At 42.8% G+C, this 23817-nt stretch overlaps 2 protein-coding genes across 2 annotated transcripts; both read right to left on the bottom strand.

The window, feature by feature from the left end:
* Positions 1 to 3460: 3460 nt before the first annotated feature.
* Positions 3461 to 20657, bottom strand: LOC311111497 (conserved oligomeric Golgi complex subunit 4-like; the record flags this gene model as incomplete). The annotated part of the gene is made up of 19 exons (XM_084154234.1): positions 3461 to 4013; positions 5459 to 5587; positions 5940 to 6041; positions 6154 to 6237; positions 6434 to 6526; positions 6784 to 6897; positions 7015 to 7077; positions 10704 to 10869; positions 11018 to 11184; positions 11383 to 11501; positions 11594 to 11727; positions 11852 to 11910; positions 12002 to 12159; positions 12258 to 12363; positions 12455 to 12648; positions 15204 to 15378; positions 19480 to 19594; positions 19893 to 19975; positions 20523 to 20657. The coding sequence occupies 19 exons, from the start codon at positions 20655 to 20657 to the stop codon at positions 3879 to 3881; spliced, it is 2331 nt and encodes a 776-aa protein (XP_084010360.1). The 3' UTR covers positions 3461 to 3878.
* Positions 20658 to 21008: 351 nt separating this feature from the next.
* On the bottom strand, positions 21009 to 23519 carry LOC311111147 (putative ribosome biogenesis protein RLP24). Its single transcript, XM_084153835.1, has 6 exons — positions 23355 to 23519; positions 22825 to 22938; positions 22632 to 22704; positions 21819 to 21882; positions 21459 to 21544; positions 21009 to 21316 (listed from the first exon to the last, which is right to left on the bottom strand). Exons 1-6 carry the CDS (start codon positions 23433 to 23435, stop codon positions 21246 to 21248), a joined length of 489 nt encoding a protein of 162 aa, XP_084009961.1. The 5' UTR covers positions 23436 to 23519; the 3' UTR covers positions 21009 to 21245.
* Positions 23520 to 23817: the final 298 nt, after the last annotated feature.

Below are 23817 nucleotides of genomic sequence, written 5' to 3'. Positions count from 1 at the left end.
ATATTTATTTCCTGTCCTGTCAGACCGGTGGAACACCACTTCCTGTCTCAGTTTCAGAGGGTTTAGAGCTGCTCTGATGGACCGTCTCAAATGTCACCTCCCATGTATTGTACTATTTCTTCAAAAGTAGTACATAATATGGGGAATAGGTTATCATTTTAGACTTGCACACTCAAGTCCACTGGTCAGTGATGTATCATATGCTTGTCTCCTGGTCTCCTCTCACTTATCACTTATCACTGAGATGAAAGGACTGGATAGGTTTCCACCATGTTGTTTTCACTCACTAGTCCTTACATATTTGTAGTTTTAGGAGAGGACAGCCACAGACCACTGACCAGTCGCTCTGCTTGTTCAAAAGGGTCTTCCTAGGTGCTCTTTATGTAATAAAACATTAATATGTGAATGCTCAGTTATTTGGAAGTTGAGGTAATTTGTAGATTAGATAAGCCACACAGTGCTTAGCTCAGGATGACCCTTGTGAGCAAGCATGCTAAATTCCAAATCCATCCATACTCCCCCCTCTAGGCATTCCTGTAGATTTGAAAGGATTTGATTGGTTTAACCTTTTCATATCCATAACGGAAATGTATAATTTCCTTTAGTATACATGTTCTCTGAGTTTACTGATGGACAAATCTGAAGATTTATTTTACATCGGCCAAAGCGTTTGTCTACAATGTGAGTTTTTGATATTGTACTATATTTAGTCTTTGGACACATGGGGTTACTGTTTTTACACATTTCATGAATCAAGTCCTGTGAATACATGTTAAAATGATCAGATCTTTTACATTTTTGGTATATAGATTGTCCGGACCAATATATATATATATATATATATATATATATATATAAACAATATCTAAAGAAATCCACACACACACCCCTAGAGTGCATGCAGGATAAGCAAATCAAATACAAGTCAATAGAGTCTGCAGAGTGAGTGATTTTACAGCATTCTCCCTCTTTCTCAGATCTTAAACATGTTCACATCTTAATCATTTTTGGTATATAGATTGTCTGGACCAATATATAAATATAAAAACTATATCTAAATAAATCCACACCCTCTATCTCACAAGCAAATTCAATGGAGTCATTTTATGAGATTTTTATCTGATTCTCAGATCTAAAACATGTTCAAATCTTAATAATTGTCTCGACCAATATATCTAAAAACAATATCCAAAGAAATCTACAGACACTCCTAGAGTATATTATACAGCATAACCAAATCCAATGTAAGTCAATGGCGAGTGAGGCCTGCTACATAATTATTTCTCTTCCTCACAAGCACACGCGTGTACACACACCACAGACGTCAATGCACACCTGTGTGTGTGTGTATGTCTGTGGTATGTGTGTGTACACGTGTGCTTGGGAGAAAGATACGAATACGCTGATAAAATGACTCCATTGAATTTGAATTATACTGCATATACTCTAGGGTTGTCTGTGTGAGAGTTTGTGGATTTATTTAGATGTTGTTTTTATAGCTATATATCAAATATTATTATGATCTGAACATGTTTAAGATCTGAGAAAGAGAGAAAATGTTGTAAAATGTTTCTCTCTGCAGTCTCCATTGGATTTGCAAGTACTGCATGTACTCTTGGGGTGTGTGTGTGAGAGAGTGGGTGTGGATAATTTCGATATTGTTTTCATATTTATATTGGTCCGGACAATCTATATACCAAAAAGTATTAAGATCTGATCATTTGAACATGACATGATTTGTGTAATGTGTAAAATACAGTAACCCCATGTGTCCAAAGACTAAGTATAGTACAATACAGAAACGGCTGTAGTTCACAAACAACAATGAGTTGAATCATCTATTTGGCATATTTGGGCTTAAACAGGTCAAAGAACAATACTATATGTTTTTAAACAATTTAATTCTGAAATGTATTTCAAAATACATATGCTGAAGTCATTTGAATGATTTTTATTGTCTCAAAATCCCAACTTTGGAAGTATGATAGATAATGACAATCTTAAAATGTCAGTGTGGCCTGTCTATACACTTGTACTAATTATGTTGACACCAAATGTAATGCATTAACACCAAATAGAATTTGTTCAGTGGCACAGTTTGATATTGTACTTAATATAGTACAAGGACATGAATGGGTTAGGCAATATGGTAATTGCGTCACCTTCTCTTCTGATAGAGTGGGTGGTATTTTTGCCACATTGCTTATATATATATATCCAATAGTTTTAGATCTACAGGCGTGCCAAAGCGGCAGGGGCTGGGGTAGAGTTGGAATTTAGCAGCAGTCTCTCTGTGGGGAGTTTGGGTTAACCATAACCCCTACCCCCTGACCTCTTAACCCTGAGCAGGCCACAGTCAAACCCCGGCTGTCACGTTCTCTCTTTTCACAGAGGAAAAGTACTGCTCTCCACTCATTCACCTGAAGATCCTATCCCCCCATCCCTCTATACTCCCTCTATCACGTGTCGTTCCTCATTTCTCTCAATCCCCCTTTCCATTTTCACCTTAAACACCGTACTGTATATATATGATTATACCAGATTTCTTTTTTTTTACTGTGAATGTTTTTGTTCTGCACTCCTTCCTCCTCCGTAGTTTATTGGTTGCTCTCTCATGTGGAATGTTTGTGCTGAGCCAATCGAATGTTGTGTTTACATTAAAGCCACACTTTTCCTAACTATTCCCACGGCCATATTGAGAATCTTTTTCATGTCTGTCTTTTTCCCAGTGCTTAGTTTGAAATCAACCCCCAAGCTCTTCTCATATTCTCATTGATCTGAAATGATCGGATGGGTGCAATATGGTAATAGCTCCATTGACTCTTATGGTTGGATCGGTGGACTTTCCTCCATACTGCCTACATGTCTAATCCTCTCAGATCTACCAGAAGTGTCCAGGGGTAGATTTCAGACTGAAAACAGGTCTTATATGCTTCATGAGAGCATAAGGCCTAGATTCAATCCAATCTGCGTTATAGCGCCATTGACATTTAAAGATAATTTCCGATTGAGCCGACATATGCAGCGTTTACCGTGAATGCGGTCTCCACGAAAACGGAAACATTGCCTTTAAAAGGTGCATGGCCAAAAAGGGCAGATTGGATTGAATCTAGCCCTAAGACTTTTCCATCTACATATGTATGGAACACCATGTCAGGAAATATTGGAAAGTAGCAGATAAACAGAATTCCATTTTCTAAGACAGTCTAATCTAGAAGATAGTGGTCTTTGTCATCAGTTAAAATGTGTTATTTATATATTGAATGATGAGTCTTGATCAGCCGTCTGACCTGGTTCTGTCAGTTTAATGGATTCTATGTTCATTACTGGGTCATTTCAGTGTCAGAAAACATAGGCACACTGCTCTCCGCCAGAGAGTATAGCGCTCGTCTGTCCGTTTCAATATGATGGATTCCGTTAAAAGGCTGGGCTTTCAATATAAATTAATGACAAAAAAACACATCTTTGAGAGAACACTTTAATATTTTACATTTAATATGTTACATAATATTTATTAATCCAAGCCAAAAGGCTAAAATCCATAATCCCACTGTTCCACAATCCCATTACTGCTGTTACTCCTAGCTCTGATTGGCTGGATGAGGCCGCTAGAGGTAGAAGTAGCATTAACTACAGATCTAGGATCAGAACGCCCTACCCTCAAACCTAACTAACCATTTGGGGGTTGAACAAATATATATCCCTGTATCTGTAGTTAGGGGCAACCTCTTCCTGTTATGAGGCCAGCAGACGTCAGAAGCAGCAGGGACTTCCTCTCAGGGGATCCACCTGCACACTCCTCTTTTTCCTCAAAGACCAATCAGCATGAGTCTAGTCCCATGTAACATGTGCACCAGCACAGTCTCTGGGTAGCAGGGTTAGAGGCGGAGCCTCTTGATGTCCTCACTGCGGAAATCGATGCGGAGCGCCAGAACCTGCCGGACCTCCGCTGGGGTCAGACGCCACGTTAGAGGACCAGAGTTCGGGCCCCAGTAATCCAGGATCTCTGTTACCTAGACACACAAAAACATACACACAGTTCTGAGAACAGGCCTGTGTATACAGAGACATGAAAGTCTACAAAGTGAGAGGTCAGTGGTAAATAGATAGTGCATTCAGAAAGTATTCAGACCCCTTGACTTTTGTTATGTTACAGCCTTATTTTAAAATTGATTTAAAAAAAAATTTTCCTAATCAATCTACACACGATACCCCATAATGACAAAGCAAAAACAGGTTTTTGTTTTTTTTGCAAATTTATTAAAAATTAAAAACGGAAATATTACATTTACATAAGTATTCAGACCCTTTACTCAGTACTTTGTTGAAGCAACTTTGGCAGCGGTTACAGCCTCGAGTCTTCTTGGGTATGACGCTACAAGCTTGGCACACCTGTATTTGGGGAGTTTCTCCCATTCTTCTCTGCAGATCCTCTCAAGCTCTGTCAGGTTGGATGGGGAGCGTCGCTACACAGCAATTTTCAGGTCTCTCCAGAGATGTTCGATCGAGTTTAAGTACGGGCTCTGGCTGGGCCACTCAAGGACATTCAGAGACTTGTCCAAGTGGGCTGTCCTGCCTTACTGAGGAGTGGCTTCCGTCTCGCCACTCTACCATAAAGGCCTGATTGGTGGAGTGCTGCAGAGATGGTTGTCCTTCTGGAAGGTTCTCCCATCTCCACAGAGGAACTCTGGAGCTCTGTCAAAGTGACCATCGGGTTCTTGGTCACCTCCCTGACCAAGGCCCTTCTCCCCCGATTGCTCAGTTTTTTCCAGGCGGCCAGCTTGAGGAAGAGTCTTGGTGGTTTCAAACTTCTTCCATTTAAGAATGATGGAGGCCACTGTGATCTTGGGGACCTTCAATGCTGCAGACATTTTTTGGTACCCTTCCCCAGATCTGTGCCACGACACAATCCTGTCTCGGAGCTCTACGGACGATTCCTTTGACCTCATGGCTTGGTTTTTACTCTGACGTCAACTGTGGGACCTTATATAGACAGATGTGTGCCTTTCCAAATCATGTCCAATCAATTGAATTTACCACAGGTGGACTCCAATCAAGTTGTAGAGTAGAAACATCTCAAGGATGTTCAATGGAAACAGGATGCACCTGAGCTCAAGTTCTAGTCTCATAGCAAAGGGTCTGAATACTTGTGTAAATAAGGTAATTCTGTTTTTATTTTTAATACATTTGCAAACATTTCTAAAAACCTGTTTTCGCTTTGTCATTATGGGGTATTGTGTGTAGATTAATGAGGATTCTTAAAAAAACATTTTAGAATAAGGCTGTAACGTAACAAAATGTGGAAAAAGTCAATGGGTTTGAATACTTTCCGAATGCACAGTATGTGACCCCATCTATGTGATTGTGTGTGGGTTGAGGATTGCTTGTGGGTTGAGGATTGCTTGTGGGTTGAGAAATGTGTGTGTGTGTGTGTGTGTGTGTGTACACTGCAGATTACCCGCTCCAGGTTGAGGATGGTGGCCATCTGAGTGAGCCGAGCAAACTTGTCCCTAATAGTCCAGGTGGTGACAGTAGTGAGGTAGGCCACCAGAGAACGCAGCTCCTTATCAAACTGAAGCCCTCCCAGCTAAGAGACAGGTGCAATAAGGGGTTCAAATCAAGAGCATGAAACAGAAAAAAGGAATCCAGACAAGCAATTAAATATTTAAACATAGACCACATCAAAAAGGATCAAATGGAGAACATCCCAGAAAAAGAAAGTGCTGATACATGGCCTGCAATAACATGATTTAGTAGTTGCACTAAATTACAGCACACACACACCGCTTAAAGAGGCAGATGCCAAGGGGAAAAAAGCTTAATCTACCATCCTTCTGGAATCATAAATAAAACATTAAAAGAAGGCCTCTTTCATTACATCACAGATGTGCATGCGGTAGGTGTGATGCCACCCTGTGGTCAGGCCTGGGATATCTCACCCTGCTGAAGGTGCACTTCAGGACCGTCTTCTCCATCTCCATGGAGACCAAACTGGTCATGAGGCTGGTCAGTGTGTCGTAGATAACTGAAGAGAGCCCCGCCTGATAGAACAAGAGAGAGAGATTATAGAGAGGGGGAGAAGAGAAAAAGAAAGAGTTTGTAAAATGCTAATGTAAGAGATGTATTCCTGAGGCTAAGCAGAAGTATGGTTACCTTGAACTCTGCCATGAGCTGCTGGAGGTTGACGATGAGCTGCTGGACCCAGGGGTCGTTGGCCTCGTACTCATTAAACTCCTCCTGCACAACAAAACAGCACAGTCACACACTGCGGTGAAAGGGTGTGGCCTAGTATGTGTGTGTGAAAAAAAAAAAAAAAAAAAAAAAAAAATGTATGCACTCACTAACTGTAAGTCGCTCTGGATAAGAGCGTCTGCTAAATGACTAAAATGTAAATGTAAAATGTGTGTGTGTGTGTGTGTGTGTGTGTGTGTACCTCCTCTATGTTGTGTGATATGGACAGGAAGCTGCTGATCCAGGGTTTGACCTGAGGCTTGATGGCTGTGGTGTTCAGCTCCGTCAGGCCCTCCTGAGGGTCACAACTGAGTTAGTTCTACTCCATACAGATTAGACACACTGGTGAGGTTTTGTAGTTGTATATTGTCTATGCATGTAAATTGGTACACAATTCAGTTTATCACTGTGACTTACAAATAAATGCTGCTGCTAGTACTACTACTGTTACTATTATTTATTGTACAATGAGGTCAAAGACCCCCTTAACACAACTGCACAGATACAGATCATGTGTCTCTCTGATCTGAGTTTATTTGTGTATCCTCCAACCTGCAAGAGATCCTTGAACTTGCTGGACGTGTTGACGAGGTCTGACAGACAGCTGTCAATCTTAGCTTGCTCTCCTGATCCCGCCCCCTGAGTGAACAACTTGGAGCAATCACTCTGAGAAAGAGAGAGAGGGGAAAACTTCATTATCTGTGGTATACTATACATAGTGTCTTATTGAAATGTTATTCATCAGAAAACTAAAGAGATTATATAAACAGTCACCTAACTCACCTCCAGGTTCCTCTTCAGAGTGGTGATGTTCTCACTACACACCTCCACGTTATTCAGAGTCACCTGGGATAGAAAGAAAGATGGGTGTGAGTCAAATCAAATCAAATCAAATTTTATTGGTCACATGCGCCGAATACAACAGGTGCAGACATTACAGTGAAATGCTTACTTACAGCCCTTAACCAACAGTGCATTTATTTTAAACAAAAAAAGTAAGAATAAAACAACAACAAAAAAGTGTTGAGAAAAAAAGAGCAGAAGTAAAAAAATAAAGTGACAGTAGGGAGGCTATATATACAATAGAATAAAGTGACAGTAGGGAGGCTATATATACAGGGGGGTACCGTTGCATAGTCAATGTGCGGGGGCACCGGCTAGTTGAGGTAATATGTACATGTGGGTAGAGTTAAAGTGACTATGCATAAATACTTAACAGAGTAGCAGCAGCGTAAAAAGGATGGGGTGGGGGGGCAGTGCAAATAGTCCGGGTAGCCATGATTAGCTGTTCAGGAGTCTTATGGCTTGGGGGTAGAAGCTGTTGAGAAGTCTTTTGGACCTAGACTTGGCACTCCGGTACCGCTTGCCGTGCGGTAGCAGAGAGAACAGTCTATGACTAGGGTGACTGGAGTCTTTGACAATTTTGAGGGCCTTCCTCTGACACCGCCTGGTATAGAGGTCCTGGATGGCAGGGAGCTTTGCCCCAGTGATGTACTGGGCCGTACGCACTACCCTCTGTAGTGCCTTGCGGTCAGAGGCCAAGCAGTTGCCATACCAGGCGGTGATGCAACCAGTCAGGATGCTCTCGATGGTGCAGCTGTAGAATTTTTTGAGGATCTGAGGACCCATGCCAAATCTTTTTAGTCTCCTGAGGGGGAATAGGCTTTGTCGTGCCCTCTTCACGACTGTCTTGGTGTGTTTGGACCATGATAGTTCGTTGGTGATGTGGACACCAAGGAACTTGAAGCTCTCAACCTGTTCCACTACAGCCCCGTCGATGAGAATGGGGGCGTGCTCAGTCCTCTTTTTTTTCCTGTAGTCCACAATCATCTCCTTTGTCTTGGTCACGTTGAGGGAGAGGTTGTTGTCCTGGCACCACACGGCCAGATCTCTGACCTCCTCCCTATAGGCTGTCTCATCGTTGTCGGTGATCAGGCCTACCACTGTTGTGTCGTCGGCAAACTTAATGATGGTGTTGGAGTCGTGCCTGGCCATGCAGTCATGGGTGAACAGAGAGTACAGGAGGGGACTGAGCACGCACCCCTGAGGGGCCCCCGTGTTGAGGATCAGTGTGGCAGATGTGTTGTTACCTACCCTTACCACCTGGGGGCGGCCCGTCAGGAAGTCCAGGATCCAGTTGCAGAGGGAGGTGTTTAGTCCCAGGATCCTTAGCTTAGTGATGAGCTTTGAGGGCACTATGGTGTTGAATGCTGAGCTGTAGTCAATGAATAGCATTCTCACGTAGGTGTTCCTCTTGTCCAGGTGGGAAAGGGCAGTGTGGAGTGCGATAGAGATTGCATCATCTGTGGATCTGTTGGGGCGGTATGCAAATTGGAGTGGGTCTAGGGTTTCTGGGATTATGCTGTTGATGTGAGCCATGACCAGTCTTTCAAAGCACTTCATGGCTACAGACGTCAGTGCCACGGGTCGGTAGTCATTTAGGCAGGTTATCTTAGAGTTCTTGGGCACGGGGACTATGGTGGTCTGCTTGAAACATGTTGGTATTACAGACTCAGTCAGGGACATGTTGAAAATGTCAGTGAAGACACTTGCCAGTTGGTCAGCACATGCTCGGAGTACACGTCCTGGTAATCCGTCTGGCCCTGCGGCCTTGTGAATGTTGACCTGCTTAAAAGTCTTACTCACATCGGCTACGGAGAGCGTGATCACATAGTCGTCCGGAACAGCTGGTGCTCTCATGCATGCTTCAGTGTTGCTTGCCTCGAAGCGAGCATAGAAGTGGTTTAGCTCGTCTGGTAGGCTTGTGTCACTGGGCAGCTCGCGGCTGTGCTTCCCTTTGTAGTCTGTAATAGTTTTCAAGCCCTGCCACATCCGACGAGCGTCAGAGCCAGTGTAGTATGATTCAATCTTAGACCTGTATTGACTCTTTGCCTGTTTGATGGTTCGTCGGAGGTCATAGCGGGATTTCTTATAAGCGTCCGGGTTAGAGTCCCGTTCCTTGAAAGCGGCAGCTCTACCCTTTAGCTCAGTGCGGATGTTTCCTGTAATCCATGGCTTCTGGTTGGGGTATGTACGTACGGTCACTGTGGGGACGACATCATCGATGCACTTATTGATGAAGCCAGTGACTGATGTGGTGTACTCCTCAATGCTGTCTGAAGAATCCCTGAACATGTTCCAGTCTGTGCTAGCAAAACAGTCCTGTAGCTTAGCATCTGCGTCATCTGACCACTTTTTTATTAGCCGAGTCACTGGTGCTTCCTGCTTCAGTTTTTGCTTATAAGCAGGAATCAGGAGGATAGAGTTATGGTCAGATTTGCCAAATGGAGGGCGAGGGAGAGCTTTGTATGCGTCTCTGTGTGTGGAGTAAAGGTGGTCTAGAGTTTTTTCCCCTCTGGTTGCACATTTAACATGCTGGTAGAAATGAGGTAGAACGGATTTAAGTTTCCCTGCATTAAAGTCCCCTGCTACTAGGAGCGCTGCATCTGGATGAGCGTTTTCCTGTTGATTAATGGCCTTGTACAACTCATTCAGTGCAATCTTAATGCCAGCATTGGTTTGTGGTGGTAAATAGACAGCTATGAAAAGTATAGATGAAAACTCTCTTGGTAAATAGTGTGGTCTACAGCTTATCATAAGATACTCTACCTCAGGCGAGCAAAACCTTGAGACTTCCTTAGTATTTGATTTTGTGCACCAGCTGTTGTTTACAAAAATACAGAGACCGCCACCCCTCGTCTTACCCGAGTCTGCCGTTCTGTCCTGCCGATGTAGCGTATAGCCTGCTAGCTGAATGTTGTCATTGTTGTCATTCAGCCACGACTCCGTGAAACATAAGATATTACAGTTTTTAATGTCCCGTTGGTAGGATAACCGTAATCTTAAATCGTCCATTTTATTATCCAAAGCTTGAACGTTGGCTAATAGGATTGATGGGAGAGGCAGTTTACTCGTTCGCCGTCGGATCTTTACAAGGCACCCCGACCTACGTCCACGGTATCTCTGTCTCTTCCTCACGCGAATGACGGGGATTTGGGCCTTGTCGGGTGTCTGTAGGATATCCTTCGCGAACGCCTCGTTGAAAAAAAAGTGTTCGTCCAACGCGAGGTGAGTAATCGCTGTCCTGATATCCAGAAGCTCTCTTTGGTTATAAGAGACGATGGCATAAACATTATGTACAAAATAAATTACAAATAACGCGGAAAAACACACATAATAGTACAATTGGTTAGAGGGCTGTAAAACGGCTGTAAAACGGCAGCCATCTTCTTCCGGCGCTGTTCTGTTAGGGGTGAGTGAATGTATCTGTCTGTCTGTTGCCTGTTCCGTGTTGATCATCAGGAATGCTGCCTTAGTGTGCTCTCTGTGACCAGCTTGTGTTTTAGAGTGTGCGTGTTTCTTACCAGGGACGATGCCTTGGCATGTTCTGTGCATTCAATGCTCAGTGTGTTGGTAAGTGTTTGTGTGTGTTGGTAAGTGTTTGTGTGTGTGTGTGTACACAAGTCCCTCACCAGGAAGGCAGCCTTGGCGACCTCTGCGCTGTCGATGCCCAGGTTGTTGAACTTGCCCTGCTGCAGGCTGCTCTGCATCAGACTCACTGCACTGCTCACCCCACGCTGGATGTCCTGCAGCGTGGTCGCAGGGAAGCCCTGCCTCAGCTTATTATACAACACCTCCCTGAGAGAGACGGAGAGAAAGGGAGGGGGGGGGGGGGAGAGAAGCATGGATTGGTGGAAGACGGAGAGAAAAAGTAAGGTGTGAGAGCTAGAAGGAGTTTCAAATGAGTGTTCAAATAGTTGATGCAGTGTGTGTGTCTACAGTCTACCTAAAGTCAGACTCTAGCACTGAGGTTGAGTGGTTGATCATTGCACACAGGCAGTCAATGCTGGAGCTGGACAGGGCTCTGCTGATGCACTTCTTCACAATGTAGAAACAGTCATCCACCATGCTGGACGTCAGCTGACCCTTCTCATATGTATCCATAGCCACAGCCTGAGAAGAGAGGGGCAAAGGGAAAGAATATAATCATTATTACTATTATGTGGTTACATATGTATACTGTGTATCAAGGGTATTCAAATCCGGGGTTGAGGTCGACAGCATTGCTGGTTTTCATTATTTTCCTTCTAATGAGGGGCTGATTCAGGGCTAAATGAAACCCCTGCTGTATAGTTAGAAGTGCTGGCTAACCTTGCTGACGGTCTCCCTCATGTAGTACTCCTCCATTGGAATGTAGTAGCCAATCAGCTCCTGCATGAGCTGGCCCAGCATGCAGTGTTTCAGCAGTTTCTCCACATTATGCTTGTGCTCTGTAGCAAGAAACAAAGACAGCCAAACTTACTAACACAGTCAACAAAGTGTGTACAGGGTTTTATAAGTGTGTGTGTGTTGGGTGTCTTACCTTGGACGATGCCAGGTGTTGCCGTAGCATCCCCAACCTCGAAGTCGGCCATCATGCGACGGCGCAGGAACCGTAAGTAAAGCTCCGACCTGGCATTCATCAGAGTGACTTCCAGTAACACAGGATCCAGCTCCCTACACACACAGGTTAAACACAGGTGAAATGCAACATAAATACGCATAGTACACATGCATTGTCCTCTACACCAAAAAAGAACATTGAGTAATGCTGCTAAGTAGGCTGAACTCTCCCACTGACCTGGGTTCAATCCTCTCAGTGGGCACACTCTTCATCATGCTGCTCTGGACGGTCTGAAACTGCAAGCAGAGACATTCCATTTAATAACACATTCTTAATATAGTCTGTAATAGAAAGATCTCATTAATTGAATGCAATTTACACACAGACCTTGTTGTGGTAGTCTCTCTGTTGGATGAACTTGTCAACTACTTTCTGGGCCTGTCGGTCACACTCCTGCTGCAGGTGAGTGATGAGAGTATACAGGTAGCCTGGACCGTAGTACGTCTCTACGATGGGCTGGTGGGTCTCCACAACACGAGCTATGCCTGAAACACACAAAATATTTCTCAACCAATTCTATACAAACCAACACGTTTACAGACGCGTCTAAAATGACACACAATCATCATGGTCAGTCTCTCACCCTCCAGCAGCAGAGTCAGGGTGTCAGCAAAGACCAGAGCAGCTCTCCTCTCTCCCAGCTCTCCTCCCACAGCCAAGAGCAGGTTCTCATCTGCTTTAGAGGCCAGCTGAGGGAGAGAAATAAACAACTGTGAAGATAAACAAATGCACAAGCATAGATGCTCACACATACACTATTGCATGGACAACCCCACTCACCTGGCTGCAGAGGTACTGGCCAAAGCGAGCCAGACCTTGCTCGTGGAGGCCAAGCAGAGGGAAGATTTTAAAGAATCTTTCCACCTGCGCCAGATCACCCCTGGTAACAGCCTCATCCAGTCTCTCAGCAACAAGGACTTTCAATCGCTGCTCTGCCTCTTGAAGCATGGCCAGGCTAGCGTCCACAGCACTGCCTGAGCAGAAGATAGTATCACAAACCGCACAGAACACGTTAGAAGGGACTGTGACAAAAACGCAATTGAAAGCAATGCAGGTCTTACTTTCTGCACATTACCTGATGAGCTTCCCTGATTTCCTGAACTTTCCAATACCTTTCTGATGCATTTCAGTAACTTTGTTAAAAGGTTTTACACCTTTCCCATGTTCAAGTCATTTGACATATTTTCTTATTACCCTTATGAACATCAAAACTTAGTTGCAGTTTGTATCTGTGCTAGAATGGTTAGAAAGGCCATCAAATGAACAAATCCCACATAGGTGCATCCCTACAAAATATTATTTTGGATTAAAAAACTACTCCAGGCTACAATGAACGTCTAAAACCAGATAAAAGTACAGTCGTGGTCAAAAGTTGAGAATGACACAAGTATTGGTCTCCACAAAGTTTGCTGCTTCAGTGTTCTTAGATCTTTATGTCAGTAGTTACTATGGTACACTGAAGTATAATTACAAGTATTCCATAAGTGTCAAAGGCTTTCATTGACAATGACATTCAGTTTATGCAGAGTGTCAATATTTGCAGTATTGACCCTTCTTTTTCAAGACCTCTGCAATCCGTCCTGGCATGCTGTCAATTAACTTCTGGGCCACATCCTGACTGATGGCAGCCCATTCTTGCATAATCAATGCTTGGAGTTTGTCAGAAATTTTTGTTTGTCCACCCGCCTCGAGGATCGACCACAAGTTCTCAATGGGATTAAGGTCTGGGGAGTTTCCTGGCCATGGACCCAAAATGTTGATGTTTTGTTCCCCGAGCCACTTAGTTAACACTTTTGCCTTATGGCAAGGTGCTCCATCATGCTGGAAAAGGCATTGGTCATCACCAAACTGTTCTTGGATGGTTGGGAGAAGTTGCTCTCGGAGGATGTGTTGGTACCATTCTTTATTCAATGCTGTATTCTTAGGCAAAATTGTGAGTGAGCCCACTCCCTTGGCTGAGAAGCAACCCCACACATGAATTTCTCAGGATGCTTTACTGTTGGCATGACACAGGACTGATGGTAGCGCTCACCTTGTCTTCTCCGGACAAGGTGTTTTCCGGATGGCCCAAACAATCGGAAAGGGGGTTTAATCAGAGAAAATGACTCTACCCCAGTCCTCAGCAGTCCAATCCCTGTACCTTTTGCAGAGTATCAGTCTGTCCCTGATGTTTTTCCTGGAGAGAAGTGGCTTCTTTGCTGCCCTTCTTGACACCAGGTCATCCTCCAAAAGTATTCGCCTCACTGTGCGTGCAGATGCACTCACACCTGCCTACTGCCATTCCTGAGCAAGCTCTGCACTGGTGGTGCTCCGATCCCGCAGCTGAATCAACTTTAGGAGATGGTCCTGGCACTTGCTGGACTTTCTTGGGTGCCCTGACGCCTTCTTCACAACAACTGAACCTCTCTCCTTGAAGTTCTTGATGATCCGATAAATGGTTGATTTAGGTGCAATCATACTAGCAGCAATATCCTTGCCTGAGAAGCACTTTTTGTGCAAAGCAATGATGACGGCACGTGTTTCCTTGCAGGTAACCATGGTTGACAGAGGAAGAACAATGATTTCAAGCACCACCCTCCTTTTAAAGCTTCTAGTCTGTTATTCTGACTCAATCAGCATGACAGAGTGATCTCCAGCCTTGTCCTCGTCAACACTCTCACCTGTGTTAACGAGACAATCACTGACACGATGGCAGCTGGTCCTTTTGTGGCAGGGCTGAAATGCAGTGAAAAAGTTTTTTGGGGATTAAGTTAATTTTCATTGCAATTCATCTGATCACTCCTGAGTGGCGCAGTGGTCTAAGGCACTGCATCGCAGTGCTAACTGTGCCACTAGAGATCCTGGTTCGAATCCAGGCTCTGTCGCAGCCGACCGCGACCGGGAGACTCATGGGCGGCGCACAATTGGCCCAGTGTCGTCCAGGGTAGGGGAGGGAATGGCCGGCAGGGATGTAGCTCAGTTGATAGAGCATGGCGTTTGCAACGCCAGGGTTGTGGGTTCGATTCCCACGGGGGGGCAGTATAAAAAAAATATGTATTCACTAACTGTAAGTCGCTCTGGATAAGAGCGTCTGCTAAATGACAAAAAAAAAAAAAAAAAGACATTCTGGAGTATATGCAAATTGCCATCATCAACACTGAGGCAGAAAACTTTGAGAAAGATCAATACTTGTGTTATTCTCAAAACTTTTGACCACGACTGTATGTAGAAATGATAATGGACCGTTCTATTTTTAAATAACTACTAATAATTTATCTTGATTAAAAAAAAATCGATCCCAAAAAAACTGCATCCCTCAGTTAAATTTAGAAATCTCAATGCGGCCCTCGAGACAAAATGATTACCCACCTCTGCGCTATCAGGAAGTGTGTTGTGAGTAGGGTTGCAAAATTACGTGAACTTTCAATAAATTCCCTGGTTTTCCAGAAATCCTGGTTGGAGGATTCTGGATTTCCTGCTTATTATTGAAAGTTCCTGGAATTTTACAACCCTAGTTGTGAGGTGTGGTGGAACATAGGGGCACCCTTACTTTCTTCTCCCTGGCGGCTTAGCTCAATGACTGATTGGTCGAGAGAGAGATAGCGGTGGATGTGGGCGGCAGCCTGTTCATAGTCCTCATTGTGTAGCGCCGTCTGAACGCCGTCTGTGCAGAACTTCAGGTCCAGGATGTCATCAGCCCGCTGGATAACCTTATAAAGCCGGGTCTGTAAACACACGTACAAACAGCGCGTCATTACATCACTCATTGGAGCTGATAGGAACACCATTTTATATCCTAATCCCTCTCTTAACGGCCTATAATGCTGATTTGTTTACATACATACAGTAAGTGTGTGATTAGCTAGGTTTCCATCCAATTGATGACAGATTTTTATGCGAATATTCAAAAATCTGCCTAAAGAAGATATATACAGTTGAAGTCAGAGGTTTACATACACCTTAGCCAAATACATTTAAACTCAGTTTTTCCACAATTCCTGACATTTAATCCTAGGTCAGTTAGGATCACCACTTTATTTTAAGAATGTGAAATGTCAGAATAATAGTAGAGAGAATGATTTATTTCAGCTTTTATTTCTTTCATCACATTCCAAGTGGGTCAGAAGGTTACATACACTCAATTAGTATTTGGTAGCATTGCCTTTAAATTGTTTAACTTGGGTCAAACGTTTAGGATAGCCTTCCACAAGCTTCCCACAATAAGTTGGGTGAATTTTGAGCCATTCCTCCTGACAGAGATGGTGTAACTGAGTCAGGTTTGTAGGCCTCCTTGCTCGCACACGCCTTTTCAGTTCTGCCCACAGATTTTCTATAGGATTGAGGTCAGGGCTTTGTGATGGCCACTCCAATACCTTGACTTTGTTGTCCTTAAGCCATTTTGCCACAACTTTGGAAGTATGCTTGGGGTCATTGTCCATTTGGAAGACCCATTTGCGACCAAGCTTTAACTTCCTGACTGATGTCTTGAGATGTCTTCCTCATGATGCCATCTATTTTGTGAAGTGCACCAGTCCCTCCTGCAGCAAAGCCCCCCCACAGCATGATGCTGCCACCCATGGTGTTTATACTTGCGTACTATTGTTTGTACAGATGAACGTGGTACCTTCAGGCATTTGGAAATTGCTCCCAAGGATAAACCAGACTTGTGGAGGTCTACAATTTGTTTTCTGAGGTCTTGGCTGATTTCTTTTGATTTTCCCATGATGTCAAGCAAAGAGGCACTGAGTTTGAAGGTAGGCCTTGAAATACATCCACAGGTACAACTCCAATTGACTCAAATGATGAACACTTTTTTTTGTTGTTGTTTTATTCTTACTTTTTTTGTTTAAAATAAATGCACTGTTGGTTAAGGGCTGTAAGTAAGCATTTCACTGTAATGTCTGCACCTGTTGTATTCGGCGCATGTGACCAATAACATTTGATTTGATTTGATTTGAATTAGCCTATCAGAAGCTTCTAAAGCAATAACCTCATTTTCTGGAATTTTCCAAACTGTTTAAAGGCACAGTCAACTTCATGTATGTAAACTTCTGACCCACTGGAATTGTGATACAGTGAATTATAAGTGAAATAGTCTGTCTGTAAACTTCAAACTGTAACTAGTGCCTGCAACCTGGTTCAGGTTATCAGTCAACCTACCAGGGTAGTTACAAACAGCACAGGAATGTAATTGTCAACATGTATTGATCACATCTTTACTAATGCTGCAGAAATTTGCTTTAAAGCCGTATCCAAATCCATCAGATGTTGTGATCAAAATATAGTAGCCATATCTGGGAAAACCAAAGTTCCAAGGAGTGGGCCTAATATAGTGTGTAAGAGGTCATACAACACGTTTTGTAGTGATTCCTATGTTGTTGATGTAAATAATATTTGTTGGTCTGTGGTGTGTAATGAGGAGCAACCAGATGCTGCACTTGACACATTTATGAAATTGCTTATCCCGGTTACTAATAAGCATGCACCATTTAGAAAATGACTGTAAAAACTATTACATCTCTGTGGATTGATGAGGAATTGAAAAATTGTATGGTTGAGAGGGATGGCAAATAAGGAATGGCAAATAAGTCTGGCTGCACAACCGATTGGCAAACGTACTGCAAATTGAGAAATCATGTGACTAAACTGAATAAAAAAGAAGAAGAAACTACACTATGAAACAAAGATAAATTACAAAGAATGATAGTAAAAAGCTTTGGAGCACCTTAAATGAAATGTTGGGCAAAAAGGCAAACTCAGCTCCATCATTCATTGAATCAGATGGCTCATTCATCTCAAAACTCACTGATATTGCCAACTACTTTAATTATTTTTTAATTGGCAAGATTAGCAAACTAAGGCATGACATGCCAGCAACAAACACTGACACTACACATCCAAGTATATCTGACCAAATTAATAAAGACAAGCATTGTAATTCCGTAAAGTGTGTGTGGAAGAGGTGAAAAAAGTATTGTTGTCTATCAACATTGACAAGCCACCGGGATCTGACAACTTCGATGGAAAATTATTGAGGATAATAGTGGACGATATTGCCACTCCTATTTGCCAGATCTTCAATTTAAGCCTACTAGAAAGTATGTGCCCTCAGGCCTGGAGGGAAGCAAAAGTCATTCCGCTACCTAAGAATAGTAAAGCAAAAAAGAATTAAAAAAAAAAAAGAATAGTAAAGCCCCCTTTATTGGCTCAAATAGCCGACCAATCAGCCTTTTACCAACCCTTAGTAAACTTTTGGAAAAATGTGTGTTTGACCAGATACAATGCTATTTTACAGTAAACAAATTGGCAACAGACTTTCAGCACGCTTATAGGAAAGAACATTCTACAAGCACAGTACTTACACAAATGACTGATGATTGGCTGAGGGAAATTGATGATAAAAATATTGTGGTGGCTGTTTTGTTAGACTTCAGTGAGGCTTTTGACATTATCAATCCTAGTCTGCTGCTGGAAAAAATGTATGTGTTATGGCTTTACACCCCCTGCTATATTGTGGATAAAGAGTTACCTGTCTAACAGAACACAGAGGGTGTTCTTTAATGGAAGCCTCTCCAACATAATCCAGGTAGAATCAGGAATTCCCCAGGGAAGCTAAATATTTCTAAAACTAAAAGCATTGTATTTGGGACAAATAATTTGCCAAACCCTAAACCTCAACTAAATAATGTGGAAATTGAGCAAGTTGAGGAGACAAAACTGCTTGGAGTAACCCTGGATTGTAAACTGTCATGGTCAAAACATATTGATACAACAGTAGCTAAGAAGGGGAGAAGTCGATCCATTAGAAAGTGTTTCTCTGCCTTCTTAACAGCACTATCAACAAGGCAGGTCCTACAGGTCCTAGTTTTGTCGCACATGGACTACTGTTCAGTCGTGTGGTCAGGTGCACAAAGAGGGACTTAGGATAATTGCAATTGGCTCAGAACAGGGTAGCACGGCTGGCCCTTGGATGTACACAGAGAGCTAACATTAATAATATGCATGTCAATCTCTCCTGGCTCAGAGTGGAGGAGAGATTGACTTCATCACTACTTGTATTTGTGAGAGGTATTGACACGTTGGATGCACTGAGCTGTCTGTTTGAACTACTGGCACACAGCTCGGACACCCTTGCATACCCCACAAGACATGCCACCAGAGGTCTCTTCACAGACCCCAAGTCCAGAACAGACTATGGGAAGTGCACAGTACTACATAGCGCCATGACTACATTGAACTCTATCAAGTAACTCATGCAAGCAGTACAATTTTATTTAAAAAACAAATAAAAACACACCTTACATAACAGCGGGGACTGTGAAGAGACAAACACAGGCACAGACACATGCATACACACACACTATAACATACGCACTATACACACACGTACACATGGATTTTGTGTTGTAGATATGTGGTAGTGGCCAGTGGGCACACAGGCCACAGCAGCAGCTAATATCAATATTTTTGCACATTTTCATCGCCATTTCTACAGGTCCCCTGTAGCTCAGTTGGTAGAGCATGGCGCTTGCAACGCCAGGGTTGTGGGTTCGTTTCCCACGGGGGGCCAGTATGAAAAATGTATGCACTTACTAACTGTAAGTCGCTCTGGATAAGAGCGTCTGCTAAATGACGTAAATGTATAATTATTTTTACCGACACAAAAAGATCCACCATGTCGAAATTGTACTGAAACGTCCTGTTTCCATCACAGCTGTCATACATTTTTTTACACGGTATGACTTTACTCCCATAAAAACTGTGGATGGAAACGTGCTTTCTTTGAGTGAGTCTATGTGTGTAAAGAGCATGTCTGTAGACAGTACCTTTGCCAGGTCTAGCTGGCGGACTTTGCTGCTGACATTCTCTGCCAGGCTGCAGGTGAAGGTAATCATGCCAGACAGCTGACTGGCATCTCCTCCTATCAGCTGCAGGTTGGGCCTGGGGGACAACGTGACAGGAGAATTTATATTGGATTAGACATGGTATTTATCTCAATAGTCTACAGTAGCTTCCACAACTAATCTCCTTCCCTTCATCTATAATGATCTGAAATTGTTGAAAGCACAGTGGTGAATGTCTACCAGATATCGCTTTCCCCAGAGTCCATCTCTTCCACGCCAGTGCAAATGAAGGAAAGGAGATAAGGAAAGGAAACCTCTCTAGATTATTGGGATGTAGGGTATGTACTCATAGACAGTGAAACTTCTCTCTGCCTCTCTAAAGTACACACACTTACCCCATCCTTTGAAGAGCGAGCATCTTGGTGTCAATGTTCCCCTGCTGCCAAACCAGCTTCTCCAGCTCAGTCTCCACCTCTTTCTGTGGTAGACGAACACACAAAGACCATCAGTCTCTCTCTCACACACAGCGCTCTGTGGTTTCAGGCATTATAGCTTTAATGGGTAATTCCTCTTCAATATATAAAGGCAATGGATAATTAAGCAATAAGGTCCGAGGAGATTTGATATATAACCAATATACCACGGCTAAGGGCTGTTCTTAAACGCAACGCAGAGTGCCTGGACACAGTCCTTAGCCGTGGTATATTGGCCATATACCACAGACCCCCGAGGTGCCTTATTGCTATCATAAACTGGTTACCAACGTAATTAGAACAGTCAAACAGTTTTTTTTTTGTCATACCCGTGGTATACGGCCCATCAGCATTCAGGGCTTGAACCACACAGTTTCTAAGGCAGATAGAGTATGCTCCTGTAAGTCGCTCTGGATAAGAGCGTCTGCTAAATGACTAAAATGTAAATGTATTACGACAGAGAAGGATGCTTCTGGTTTAGCTAGCTATGCTAACACAGTCTAGGGGTACATCTTTGCATCCCTACAGCTTGCCCACTGGGTGAATTCTCACCTCCTCGGTGCAGAACTGCTGGTAGACACGCTCCAGATCATCCAGCTCCGTCAGAGCTGAGATAGCCTCCATGCTAACGGCAGATACACATGCAGAATCGCATCGCTTCGCAGCTATGTGGCTGCTCTCTGACATCTTTACCTCACATAAATAGAAAACGTGTCACTTCCGCGGTCGCTCGCTCCGTACGTGCACGGGCGCATTTCCTAGAACAACCGCTAAGCGTCACTATTTTACAGGACTTAGCATAGCATAGGGGATTTCTGTTTGATGATTATTTTTTTAATGCATTGCTTTCTCATAATTCATTTTAAACATATATCTTGCCATTCAATTCCCTCTGTGCCATGTCTGTTCTTGAAGTACTGGAATTCAGTATGTCTCCACCAAAACTCCAATAAATGCAATTCACTTCAAATACATTTGACAATGTGCCACTTCAAAGTTCACGAGGATGTAATATCAGGATGAATAACAAAACAATAGTCAGGACACAATACTTTATTAAATCCACCATTTGACAACACTCTCCGAAATGATTTGTAAAGTGTTTAATATTGTGTTAGCACTCCACAACTGCATTGGGTTGCAGTGCTATAACGCCTTGTTTCTTCCCAGACTGTGTTGTCCAGAGTTTGGTAAAGGAAAGTCTATGGATGTTATTAATAGAGCCAGCGGTTGTTTTGTGGGTCTCTATTTCAGCAGAGCCCCAATAAGGACTTGCTAATCGTCACCCATGTCCACGTCTTCTTGTAACTTCTGCACCATCTTCTCCTCCATAACCTTGGCTTTGCCTACACATGGAAAACAAACTGATTAGCAAAGTTCAATTTTTCATTATGCAAACTCAAAGTGGACTGAATGCCATCACCTAATTTCTCAAATTAATTATATATATATATAAACAATGTAAAATCCTAACAGCAGTGAACTCACCTGCATGTGGGGCTTTGATGAGGTGAATGTTCTTCTTCACTTCGCTGATTGCTTCCTCCTTTTCCAACTGCTTGCCCTTCTTCAGTCTGATCGAGAAAGGGAGAGGAAATATGGCAAAATCAATCTGAAAACAGTGCTTAAAGGCATGTCACTCCAATACTTGGCAAAACTGGCCTTCTGTTAGCCTAGTTATTTTCCTACAACTCATAGTAATATTATGAAGCAGGGACTGTGTAATTAAAGTTTGACTCACTCAACCAGATTTTACAGAATACAAATATTACCATTATAAAGTTGGAAAGCCCATGCTTTCCTAGTGTGAGCAACAATTTAATCTGTGGGGGAAAAGCTTGGGCTCACCTGTTGAAGATGAACTGTGCCTGCCGTTTCCGTTTTATTCCTTCCACCTTCCTCATCGCCTCCACTGAAAATAACAAAATGAGTTGGATTTAACAGCTCAACAAGGCTATTAACAAAATCCTAGCAGTTAGCTACAGCTGTCTTGATGTTATGCTGTAGTAGTAACATACACACCAACATGGAACATACAGTAACATGTATCATTTAAATGTGCAGAGGGCATGATCTCAATCTGTCATGTGAGAATTGACTTGAATAGAGTATGAAAACAATTGAAAGATGAGGGCAGGGGTGTAATTAGTAAGGCCCAAACGGGCCAAAACAGAAGCACCCCATCAGGGGTGTATTTACATTTTACATTTACATTTTAGTCATTTGGCAGACGCTCTTATTCAGAGCGACTTACAGGAGCAATTAGGGTTAAGTGCCTTGCTCAAGGGCACATCGACAGATTTTTCACCTAGTCGGCTCGGGGATTAGAACCAGCGACCTTTCGGTTACTGGCACTACGCTCTTAACCACTAAGCTACCTGCCGCCCATGTATTCATTACACCGATTCTGTTGCAAAACGTTTTGTAACAGAAACGGTTTACTCCAAGCGGGAAACAATGTGCAACGAAAACTAGAATTTCTATTGGACAAATTCAGGTAGGTCCCTCCCCGTTTCGTTCCTTTTGTTTGGTTCTTAAATGGTAAACAGTTTCCGTTACAAGACGTACTGAATACAACCCTGACAATAGTTTTCATTGCAAAACGTTTTGCTACGGTTTGAACTAATAAATACACCCCTGGACTTTAGCCATAACTAGTACCTGTCTTGCTCCACAATTCCCTCTGGTATTTGACGGCCACATTTCTGCGCTTCTCGAACTCCAGGCAGTTATCCTGTGTTGGAAATAAATCAGTAAGAGACTCAAGGGCAAATCGTTTATGATTGTTTATCAACCATATCACATTCTATTTCACATCATTCTACAACTTGCATGGGTGGACGTGGGAACTCACCACTGTCAATTCCTTGCCAGTCGCTTTCCTGAAAGCCTTGGTCCATCTGGTCTTTCTTGGGTTACGCTTCTTCTTGAAGTTTTTGAGACATTTTGATTTACAAAACCGGAACGTCTGAAAAGAGATATTAGTCATTACTTCATTTATACACAAGGTAGCAGCAACAAGAACTGGCCTATGCCTGGGCATGGAGAGACCCCCTCAATGTACAGGAAACACTACTACAGCTTTAGCAAAGTCAATGTTTCCTTCACTGCTGAGCGTGAAACAGACTTCACTTGGCAACAATAACAAGCCTGCATGGCTATGAAACTGCACTGAAACATTGAAAGATAGCTAAGAGGTGAAAACTAAAAGGTTATCTGGCATCGTTGGCCACCAACTGCTTTATGTTAGCTACAGACGTTTTTAAAAACAACATCCCAGCTGACAAAACAAGCTCGCTACAGTAGGAAGTTAGCAAAACAGCTAGCATATTAGCATGGAAGCCATCAAATCAGAAAGTAGGACATCAAAAAAAAAACTCATACCTTGCAATCGTTCCGCACAAACATCGTACCGTGCCCAGGATACACAGGTCCCGAGCAAAAGTAACATTTTTCAATTCGCATTGTTAGATGTCTTGATTATTTCTTCCCCATGTGTTATCCGTGGTGGAACGCGAGTGGCAGAATTTTAAAAGGAAGTTACGATATACTATTTCCGGTAAATATATATTTGCATGTGTTTTTACTCGTTACAAACTGCCCCCTAGTGTGTAACTAGAGAAGTTTCTAAACTTTAGCGCTTGGAAAAGCAGATTTTGTTTGTACAAATATTTGCATTGTTACATATTGACTAGAACAAGATGTTACATATTGACTAGAACAAGATTGACACTAAATAATACAATTGTTTCAGAGGTAGCCAAGGTGACAACTGAGACAGCTTTAATAAATAATAAAATATATTTATTTTCTGGAATAAAGGATATGGTTTACATATTTGGCATAA

This window comes from Coregonus lavaretus, assembly GCF_964263955.1.
Source record: "Coregonus lavaretus genome assembly, chromosome: 37".
NCBI lineage: Eukaryota > Metazoa > Chordata > Actinopteri > Salmoniformes > Salmonidae > Coregonus > Coregonus lavaretus.
The sequence above is the reverse complement of the archived record's forward strand: the minus strand, read 5'-3'. Positions and strand labels throughout refer to the sequence as shown.